The 11,998-nt window shown below is 37.9% G+C and overlaps 1 protein-coding gene across 1 annotated transcript in view; it reads right to left on the bottom strand.

Annotated features, from left to right (window-relative positions):
* Window positions 1-775: 775 nt before the first annotated feature.
* The window catches only part of LOC117385295 (netrin-G1-like), a 104,075-nt gene continuing 92,852 nt past the window's right edge, over window positions 776-11,998 (bottom strand). Inside the window, exon 6 of the mRNA XM_033982592.2 lies at window positions 776-1,005. Coding sequence (XP_033838483.2) covers window positions 776-1,005 — 230 coding nt within the window. The remainder of the gene's footprint in view (window positions 1,006-11,998) is intronic.

Raw genomic sequence — 11,998 nt, 5'->3', positions numbered from 1 at the left:
CATTACTCCCATTTAAATTTGAATAAAATAAAATAAAGAAATATATCATGTTTTGAACAAAAAATATATGAAAATGTATGAATTAATAGGCCTCATCACACTTTTCCTTCTTCCAAATCAACACAACCAATTACTACATTCACTGGCATACAGACCTTGCAATCTCATTGTAAATTATCATATCAAATTTCACAGTTTTAAACACACACATTTTCACAGACATGTTTTATTCATTTTGAAATTGCAGCTAAAAAGAAACCTTGATACCCTCAACAGTCTTGGTTGCCCACTGCATTTTTCAAACACGATTTTACCAGCGTTCTTAGCAGAGACAAATGTGATTTGAGATACACTTTTAGCTCAGGGCTTGGCAATAATGCAGCATTTGGCAAAAAAACAACAGAAACTCACCAGAGTCACCAAAGCACAGGAAGGACTGAGGAGACAGGGAAGAGAGTGAGGAAAGGGAACAAGGAGACAAGAGAAGGAGGCAAGAGTGAGGCGAGATATTGGACACGTCCCGACCGTGAGATTAACAATTCCTCATTTTACTTTTATAGTCTTTTACTTTTTTACAGTTCAACCAACCGAGAAGCAAACGACGGTCATGTGACTTTACCAATCCATATATGGTCACTCATTGTCCATTTCCTGGCGGTGATGAACAGTACAAAAGAGTTACTCATATGGTTCTCTATAATGTCTTTAAGGTATTTTGGAGAGGTCCAGTTTTTAAACGTGTAGATTTTGGTTACAAGACAGTCTTCCAGGTCTCTCAGCAAAGGAAAGCCATTGTTAGCAGTAGCGCTATGAGGGCAGAAGCTAGCTGTGATGCATGATGGGAAAAAGCCCGTCCGGATAGCTGGTCGTCGCACTCCCCCGGGCCTTGGCATCGGGCGCGCTCACACAAAACACCTGTGAAGCCTGGCGAGCAGAGGCAGCGCTGGTGATGGTGACACGTGCCGCCATTTTGACAGCGGAGCATGGCATTGTCACAGACTCGAGCTGTGGAGAAAAAAGAAAGAGAGAGAAAATGGGGAATGGGAGGAGAGGTACAGGGAGGACAGGGAGAGACTGGTTAAAACATAGGGCAACAGTCAAGCTAGATCTGAGGGATAGGTTTGAACACTAGAGTGGACAGTCATGTTTTAGTTGACTTATTTAGATTTGTTTCCTAGTACTGTCATGTTGTTTCCTCATCACATTGTTTCATTCACACATGTTCAACACACAAACCCTGCATATTTAGGCCGAGTTCTTCTCTCAAATAGAAGACATCACAAGGTGGAAGAGAGCATTTTGAGCTTTGGGAATGTAGACAGACTAATAATCCAGGATTGCTCAAATATATGTGAATGAAACAAAACATAACTTGAGGTATATTTTTGAGGAGGCAACAACATTATAACATGACTTAAAGCTCACAAGTCTCAGTTGTGTGTAATATATTCACTGTAGGTGTAGTCCCTGCATTTACAACACTAAATTGAACCTTGAAGTGCATAAAGCAGGTTAGGCTACTAATTTCAGTAAAACTTTCTGTTTTTTTTTTTTTTTTTACATTTTGGTGAAGTTTATAATTGTATTTCCTGGTTGGACGTGGGCACTAAATGTGACATAAGTAGAATTAATTATAAACTACTTTCTAGCAACCATAATATTAACAAGGACTAATAATCCTGTTAATCCTGTATTTTTGTATGTCTCTAGTCTACTCTAGTGTTTTATGCTATCACTATTGGCAACTAACAGCAGGTTGAGAGGCCACAATCTGCCCGCTCTGCTCCTGTCTCTGTGAATGTGTCCTCAGAGAGGACATCGCAGACAAGGGACAGACAAGGACTCCTCATACCAACGGCCATTAAGATAAACAACACAATGGACTCATGCATAATTTTAGCAGCACCAAAGGCTAAAAAAAAGTTTGAACTAAACAAAGAAGTGAGTGAGTAGACATGAGTGTAGATGAGTGATTTGTCATGCAGCTAAAAACAGAGGATTGACTATAATTTAGGAAGCTTACCCTATATGAAAAGGGTTTGGATGTAACCTTATTTGGCTTCTAACGTATAAACCAAACTAGCCTCACCATCTTAACACAATTCAAACTCAACCAGTAGCATTAGGTCTTAAGAACCTCTCAGTAAATACATGCACAAGTTATTCTGGGGTGGGGTCTGCCACCTGCTTGGTTTCATGAAGATGTTGCTTTGCTTTTAACATTTCACAGTATAGCATTAAACATATCTATCTTGGATATTCTTTTGTTTCTTTTGTCAAAAAAATATTGAGTGAGCTAGCCTCTCAATAGATCTGGCTAGTAAGTTAACACAGTGGCTTGACCCACTTGTATCCGAGTAGATCGTTAATACTAATACCTTCGAGTGGATCATTCCATACAACGCGAACTCCATGAAGACAAGCAGGTGCTGGACCATCAAAAAAGTTCCACAGTGCGCAATTAATACTAAACTTGGTATACTACTGCTACAATAATTCACTCAGAAAATGAGGTAAAAACATATATACTTCACTTTCAATATTGTCCAAATGTCAAAATTCTGGACATTTGGACAGTATTGAAAGTGCATCCATTACAACCATATACAACTTAACTCTGTAACTCTGCCTTCTGACTCTTCCTCTCCTTGTTCCCTGCTTAGACCCATCACAACTTCCTAAGCGGATCTTCTTGTTTTTCAGACAAAAACTCCGAACTCAATTACTCCGGAAAGCCGCTCTGTGGGCAGAGGTGAATCCAGGAAGAGGGAATATTTGCCCAGAGATTTTCAGTGTAATTGGAAATCTGTGCCTGCATAAATAGTAATCGCAGTAACATACTTAAACTCCACAAACACTGACTGCTGCTGCCAAAACTGATCAGAATGCATTGGTCTGACTTATTCTCAGTGTTGAGTTTAAGCAATGAGTCACCATTTTTCTCTTTTGGACCACATGCAGTTTTGGCGAGGCCTGTACAAAGTCTACAAATCATCACAATATGTCATTTTAAAATCTGCAGGCCAAAATTCATTGTATTACCAAAATTCACTAAATTAACCCAGAGGTCATATGTGTGTAGATACCAAATAAATCAGATTTTCACTCCCACAATTTTATCAAATAAGCTAAGGTAAAATATTTGGCAATACAAAAACAAAATACACTGAATTGAGTCATAAAAAGTAGAATTACTGTGTTTTAACTCATTTACTTATATGGTATGTAATGCATCTCTTGTCCACGTCTCCCTTGAAAAAGAAATTATATCTTCCTGGTAATATAAAGGTTAAATAAAGAGAGAAAAAAACAGAAAAACATAAAGGTGGACCAGTTTCATGTATTTTCTTTAACAAGCTGTACGTTACAATATAGAAAAAAATAGTCTATACAGTACAACTACTAGAGATTAAAATAGAGCTCCTTTAATACTGCACTTAATATGAACAGTTACCGAAGTCATAAAAGCAGATGAGCTCAGAATCCACACTCTGTTTAAATGTAATGATTCATGAGTGTTTTTTATCTTCAAGCACTACTTCACATTTAAGAACTTGAGTTAAAACCACTTGACACCAACTGACACTAAATGGCGATTTCCAACTTAAAAAGACATCACCCCAATCAAGAATAAAAATGTTCATTTGTTTCAAACTAAAATGAACCATCCCTGTCTTCTCTGTCCACTGTGTGAAGTCCAGTCTGTAATAACTCTATAGTCAGTTCGAATTACCCTTTAAACCTGAGGGCGTGGAGGCCTTGACCCAATAACCTTTAAGAGTCCATTCAGAGCCAATCACAGCCTCAGCGCCACTTAAGTATCTACACTGCAATTTTACTGTCTCCTGAATTACTGAGAGGGTAAGACCTGTCATAACACTATCATCTGTGGGCGGGAGGGTTATAGTGCGTATGACAGGTTTTCAGGTTTGCTTAAAAAGGGGATATTTTACTTTTATGGGGCACTAACTGTTAAAAAAACCACATATTTTTGATCACAATGTAATCTTTTATTGTATTGACATGTATAATTTTCATCTTTCTTTTTGAGTCTTAACTCCCTTTGCTTTCCCCCTTCAGAGCGCGATCACAACACAATCACCGTGCATCCCGTTAATGAAACCATTGCAGGGAGTTGTTGGGTAATTTTGTATCTTTTTTTGTATCTGCTGTTGTATATTTATAGAGAATTGTTGTGTGGGAGCAGGACATTTTTTTTTTTTTTTTTTTTTTTTTTTTTTTTTTTAAGGAAAGAGTTATAACCTGGTAGAAAATCCAAAAATCTTTCTCTAATGTCTCTTTGTTTAGTGGGATAGTACCTGCGGTGAAGATTTATCATAGTTTTATATGTTACATAGTTCACCATTAATTGAGTAGTCTAATGCCATCATGGCCAATCAGGACATCCCAAGTGACAGAAAGTAGTACTGTGACAATTTGCATTTCTAAACAAAATAAAGGCATTTTATTGGTCAAATAATAATCATGTCTGTCCTTGTTTACATTGTTATGCATGGAATTACCTCTACATATGTCACATCTGCTCCTCTTTTCCATGTCAGATTTGGAAAAACTTTGACTATGTTTTAGTTAAAGGTGCGCTAAGTACTCTCTCTGTAGAGGCTCTGTCTGGAAAGTTCCACAGCAAGACATTAAACTTATCTATCTCACCTTTATTCACAACCAGATGATTTAATGCTAAAGAATAATTTGAGAAACACACAATCTTACAGTGAGTGGCTCGCCTCTCCACAGATATTGTTATACTTAATGCCATTCTGCAGAACATTCCAGGCAAAAACAATAACACCTCAAAATATAGACACCCAAATGGCAGACCGTCCACCATAAATGTTACATAGTGCACCATTAATTGAGTAGTCTAATGCCATATGCACTTTAAGCACCATGACCAATCAGGACATCCCATTTGTGGCTAATGGAGCCGAACACCTGTGCTGTGCTCCAGGGTGAGATTTCAATGGGGCTGTAGCTTCCTCTGTCTGGACTTTACATTAGTGCTATTTCCTTTTGGTCCAAGGATTATCCACGGTCTTTAGGGCACTGCCAGGAACAAGGTCGAACTGAAACACTAAAAGCATTTAGCAATTAGCTGTTTATGCACAAGCTTAGACCATAGCCAGCATGTCCTCTAGGGGGCAGCACGTCACCTGTCTACACCCATCAAAGATATTTCAGAAGTACATTTTATAGAACTGTTCACGAATATGCAAACTTTATCATCCACTCATGTTGATATAAAAAAAAAAAAATTCAAAACTACATAAAACAACACGTTACTACTCACAAGTAATAACAGTGAAGTGATATACCATACTAAACCAAAGACTCAGCACATATCATTGGAGACTCAGAGGTATCAGCTTTGACTGACCTGGATCTTTTTCCCACAGTTGCTATAATATAGTTGGTTTAACCCCTCAAATTTGCTTTCCATTTTGCTGAAAAGTTTTCTCTTTATAGGGCTGTGTCGTTGTTAAAAGTATTGAAAATCAGACACTACTTGATACTAAAACTAGTATCAAAACTAGATACTCACTGAGCAGGTGTTGATACTAAAAAACTCACATTCACAGGACAGAAATGAACCTTTCCTGAATAGCTTTAGACTGATCTTGAGCTGTATCAGAGCAAGTATAAGACCATATAGACAAGGGATTACACAGATATAAGGCCACGTGGTAATATAAAAGAAAGTAATATGATTTAATGTTGAAAATCACACTCTATTGTTTAAAGAAAGAGTGATTTAAAAAAAAATCATTGTAGTATCAGAATCGGTAGTGAGTATCAAGTATATTCCATAGTATCGAAAAATTTAGTTTAAAATTTTAGCATCATGCAACAATACTTTATTTGAAAAAGTTGCTTTTCATGCCAATATTTTTAGTTCATTCATTTATTTTTAGTATTGATACTTGTTGAATGAGAATCGAGTTTCAACACTAGTTTGAGTATGGATCAATACTTTAGTGCGTGTGTCATGTTTGATGGCATTTGCTCTGTCAATATGAGACCGAAGTGCGTCTGTTGCTCTCTTCTGCTCACACCTCGACTCTAGTGTGACGTTTTAGCACTCGGGCTGTTATGACAAATCTGTCCCGCTCCTCTCTGCTGCCTCTGACTGCATATGACAAAAACATATGAGAATCTACAGCAGTGATAGACTGAGACTAGATATTAAGAAGAGGTGTGTGTAGCACTGGGATGGACACAAGAAGGTTGGCAGAACTTAAAGTGGAACTAAAAACACAAAATCAACATGTTCTTGCTATGCGTAAATGTGTTGTGCTGTGTATGGTGTTTTAATGTCATTATCTACTGTTTCTAGTCAATTTTGGCCAGTTAGGTAAATTTAAACTAGGTAAATTTGCAGCTTTCTGGTTGAAAATAGTCAAAGACGAATTGCAATTTCATGTAGCTGGTGACATCACACAAGACTATCCTGATTACAGCCAGGTGTTTCTGATTACAAACACGTGGCTCCAGGGGCGGAGTTTTAAGTGTGGATACTCAGATGAATCACACTGTTCCTTATACCACCAGACCACTCATTTTCTTTTTAGTCTTCTATTTCCCAGTTTAGAGGCTCTGTTTAAAATGTGGGTGTGGGCGGAGTGTAGGTGTTAAGTCTTACTTTAAGTGTGTAGTTACAGCAACAATGTGTAACTTTTTGGAGGCGGCACATCACCTGCATGATTCCACTGAAATATTAAGTTATAGCTGGACTTCAAGCTGCAATTAAAAATATTCAAAACTAAATACATTTTAAAGGTGTGCTATGTAACGTTTCTGATGGAGACTCTGCATCAAGCTGCAATTAAAAATATTCAAAACTAAATACATATTAAAGATACTTATTCGAAAAAAAGAAAAAAAAAGAAACACTTATTCGGAAGCTTATATGGAATGTAAATCTAGCTTTTTAGATATAAATATATCCAAAAAATACAAAATCTTCAGCTTACTCACTCACTCAGTAACTTTTGCAGTAGACCCATGCAAATCCTTATAAAACAAAATCTCAAAAACTTGCTCTAAACATTTGGTCTAACATGTAATAAACAAAATCATAACAACACTCTCAGTTTATTTCCCACTAGAAAAGTTCCATCGTGCACCTTTAAATCAACCATCATGTACAGAGAAATGCATACAGTATTCAATCCACGATCCTATTGAAATACAAACACACTTACTCTAAATATTTTATCTAGCCTGTAATAAACTAAGCCATAACACCAAACTCTGTCCATTGTATTTCCCATCGGTACAAATCGGCTGCTATTGTCCTCCTTTCTATCTGCTCTGAGGCTGTGAGTGAGTAAACTGGCGAATCCTCTCATGTGTGTGAACTCTTGTTGCCCTCGGATACAGCAGCAGAGATAGAGCCGACCGCAGCGTGAAACCACTGCACCACATCCTCTGCATGTTTAAGATCATAAGCGTCAGCCCACCACCGGAGTCTGAGAGGAAAAGTCAGAATTTTAAACAGCCAACACTTCTAAACTCAAGATTTGTGTAAGGTGTATGCCTATCATGTTTTTGGAGTTTGAGCCTGTACTATTTTCTTTAACTTTATTTCAGTGTGAAAAAATCTATACAAACCGTAGCTGTCCTCCAATTTGACAACTGACAACTTTTTTCAGTCTGATCCAAGCTGTTTTGTTGTACAGTGACATGTGAAGCGCTTTTTTAAGTTTATCTTTAAAAACACATGGTATGGTGCCCCTGTTTCAAGTGTGTGATTTGTTATTAACTATACAACGCAATATATTAAAGACAGGATGAGGTTTTTAGCATATATCCAAGTACAACTAAGTAAAAAGTAAATAAAAATATAAAATGAAATATTATCTTTCTTAAAGGTCAAGTACCTACTTTTTAAGCAACTTGCCCCAGTAAAATCAAAATAAGTCCACTGCCTGGTGTCTGCGCTTAATTAGAAAGCATTTTATTGTCCGATAATCAGGAAATACGCGTTAGCATGCTAGTTGTTATTAGGTGTAACGTCACAGCGAAACTCCGCACTGGTCTCTGAAAGCTGTGAACTCATTGTGGGGATTAATTGGGAATGTTCAGAATGCATAAGGTAACTGAGTAACTTTGGACCACAGCAAACTGTTTAAAATGATCTAGCTCTGTTTTTCATATTTTTAACAAAGTAAAAATCAAGTATAATGCCTTTAAGAACTATGTGGCTATTTAAAATGCTGTAGACTTGACGTTTCAATACAAACTGCCACTCGGGGGCGCTGACACTATTTTTCCAAAGGCTAAAATGCACATTGGAATGACACCAACACAAATCTAAGGTACATCACATGCTATAACCTAAAAATGTAACATATAGGACATGTAAGTTTCATATTACATGTCAAGTTCTTATACAAATTCACGTCTTTTGTGACAAATTCATTAAATCCGCAATGAATTAGACAGCCTTTTCACAGTAAAGATGAAGCAAAGATAGACAGCGTCATTCATATAGAGATTAATTTAATACTCAGGGCGGCTTTTATTACATGCCATAGATTGGGTAGCACAATTAACAATAAGTGCAGACAGCTTTCAGATACAGGATTTGCTAATTATAAGCCAGGGGCCGAACTGTGTTGCTTCAATTACACCTAATCGATATCTTTTGCCGTGATGTGCAGGGAAAGCTGATCCGGGTCTCCTGTTATCATATTAACACAATAGGCTCAACATCCTTCACCAGCACTGCAGGCACTCAACCCCAATATCACTCACACACATCTTAAAGGGGCAGGGAGTGTAGTCTAAGATGTTCCTAGTTCAAAGGCCTATATAATACAAGTTTAAGTATAAGGTTTTAAGAATATTTATTTAGAACTGTTGCCGTAGCAATTAACAATTTAAAACCAGATCTATTGAATGGTGAAAATGGTTTCTTGTACATGTAGCCTAATCTACTGGTACTACGGTTGTCAAAAGTATCGAAAATCAGATACTAAGCGATAATAAATCTGGTGATATATGCTGAAAAAAACTAACAAAAGGCTTAACTGGATAAAAAAAATTGACCTTTCCTAAACAGTTTCATCTTGAATTTTATAAGAACTAGTGAAAGACCACATGATATAATAAACTACGGTAATACTTACTAAATATTGTCTAAATAAGAGTATTGAGCCTATTATATAGTATGAAAATCGAGTTTGAAATGTTAGTATTGTGAAAGTACTAAATGGCACCGTGTTGTGTTAGATTTTATGCCTATTAAATAATAAATACATTTAAAATATATATTTCAGTTATTAAACCAAGTACTCTTAAGTTAGCATGACACAGCCCTCATCATATTTCTACAAAGTGATGTGGTACACCGACTGAGCAGGAGTTGCCTGGAAACCTCACGTGTTGTTTGTTAAAGGTGCAGCTTGTAGGATTTACCGGGATTTACTCAAACTAATCAAATATGTTCACGCTCAGAATGAGAAGAGGAAATTCATTATAGCCCTACTTCATGATGCAGAGCTGTGGGTTAAGTGCTAAACCAAAGAATGAAATCAAAATGAGTTTCTACCAACGCTCCTTAAAATTTGCTTGCATTTCCTCCCCACATTTCTCACAGATAGCAAGGGAGGACAATAACTTGATTAGGAAAGCTTCGGTTTTTGAAAAAGTAAAGGTTTAAAGTGGAACTAAACACTAAATCCACTTTTCTTCATTACTAAACTGTGTAGTGCTGTAGTAGCACGATCTATTGTCTTCCTAGTCATTTTCTGGCAATTTTAGGGCTAGCTAGGAAAATTTGAAGATTTCTAGTCTAAAAAACAATCAAAAACTGATTGTGTGCCGCATCCAGTAGTTGGTGACATCACACATGACTACTCCGATTACAGCCAGGTGTTTCTGTTTACCAAAACCTGGCTGCAGGGGCGGAGTTTGAAGTGCGGATACATGTAAGACCAATCACACTGTTCTTATACCTCTATGGCGAAGAACAACAGAGACAATATGGACAAATAACAAACTGCAAATAGTGTATCTACAAGTTTAAAAAAGACAATCCATCTTTGAACAGGAATCGTGGTCTTAAAAATCATTTAACTCTTATTCATGACTCCATCCTCTGACCTAAATCCAACAAGAAAAACAATAGTGCCAGCCAGCATGCTAATAGATGTGAGAGCACCCATTAGGGACCTGAACGATTATGTAAAATATGACTCAGGCACAGTTCACGCTTCAATAGTTCAATAGTAGTTCAATAGACCAAGCCAACAAACAGAAACTGTACAAATATGTGTGTTGGTTTCAGTGTTGTTAGCTCCTTCACATAGATAAGGCAGTGTCCATCAGTAATCTGACCAGAATTGAAGAAGCCGCTTGGATGAGCAGCGAAATGTTTTCACTATTTTCTTTTGTCCAGTTGACAGAATTGAATTTTTCTTTTGCTTTGGATCATACCTGGACGACTGAGGGATTACACAGAGCTCCAAGGTTAAAGTAATTGTTACACATTCAGTTCGGCTCTATTACAAATTAAATGTAAAACTTCTCTGGTGGGCACTGACAACAGCTGGTCCCCGCAGAGATGTTATTACTTTAGCTGGAATATTGGACACTAAGGCTATCTCCACTGAGACAAACCAAGGGCGCCATCGGACCAAGTTACAGGTCAGTTCTGTGGAAAGGTGGGAAGGTGGGAAGGTGGGATGCTGGCAAAGGAATAACATCTCCACGGAGACAAGCATGTGATGGACTCTACCCCAGAAGTTCCATAATACACCAAGCGTTATTGTTATAATCAGGTTTCAACAGTCCATATCTTGTATCTTATTTTATGTTATCTTTATGTTATCTTTTTTTAACCTAGACATTCTCAAAACAGTATTTTCCCACTATATTCCTGACTCCGTGTGACCGAAGAAGACAGGGAAGCACTTTTTGTCTGCAGAAATCTTTCACGTCCTCTTTTAATTTGTCTTCGCTGGCTGTGAGAGCAGTGGTGCGGACTTAACACGGACTACACAGGAGATCTGGGTCTGAGGATTAGCTCTGGATCAATCTACATAAACCTCCCCGTGGCTCCTCACTATCTCCTCCTCCTCTACCCTCTCTTCTGCTCCTCCTTTTCTCCTCCTCCTTTCCCCTCTCCTCCAGCGCTCCCCTTCTTTCCCTCTCCTTCCCCTCCTCTCTTCTATCCCTTTCTTCTCCTCCCCTCCCTCTCCTCATCTTCATCCCCTCTCTCCCTCCTCTCCTCCTTTCGACCCCTCCTCCTCTCCTCATCCTCCTCTCCACCATGACAGAAAGGGTGCCCCCCTGGAGAGCATTGTGGGTAATTAAAAAGAGGGCATGAGCCGAGAGGTTAGAGGTGATCATGAGCCGTGCGGTCCGCTCCCAAAAGGATTTCCACAACTAAAGGTCTGCCTTGTTCTGCGAGAAACAAAGAAAACTGCAAAGCCATATTATACTACACAATGCGTTTTCCAAATGATCTATAAACAATATTAATCTGAACGCTTCTAATCACCACAAATGAACTCAACAAACTGTGGCATTAACCTTTGTGTCAGTTTTTGTTTCATGTGGATAGGTCCATTCACGTTCAAAAAATCAACACTAAAGCACATTGAAAGATCTGCATTTTGACAGTCAGAGGTCCTTTATCACATGAACTTGACTCGTGTGATCTTTTCGTCATGTTGGAATCTTGTTACCTCATCAAAAACATACCTAGAGATGTGATTTGTTTCATTCGCACATTTGAGTAACCCTTTATTATTAGTCTGTCTACATCTCCAAATTTAAAAAAGCTCTAGTCCACCTTGTGATGTCACCAAGTGGTAGCTTTAAAGTCAACAGCTACCTTTCACCTTAAATTCAACAGAGATCTGCAATTCCAGGGGTGAAATTGCCAATCTCAAATGATTCTAGTGAATATAGTGTATGGAGTTGAAAAATGCAGTGGAGCACTTCCTGTATTACCACATCGCATGTAGAACAT

This window comes from Periophthalmus magnuspinnatus, chromosome 17 (assembly GCF_009829125.3).
Source record: "Periophthalmus magnuspinnatus isolate fPerMag1 chromosome 17, fPerMag1.2.pri, whole genome shotgun sequence".
Taxonomy (NCBI): Eukaryota; Metazoa; Chordata; class Actinopteri; order Gobiiformes; family Gobiidae; genus Periophthalmus; species Periophthalmus magnuspinnatus.
This window is presented reverse-complemented; position numbering and strand designations above follow the sequence as displayed.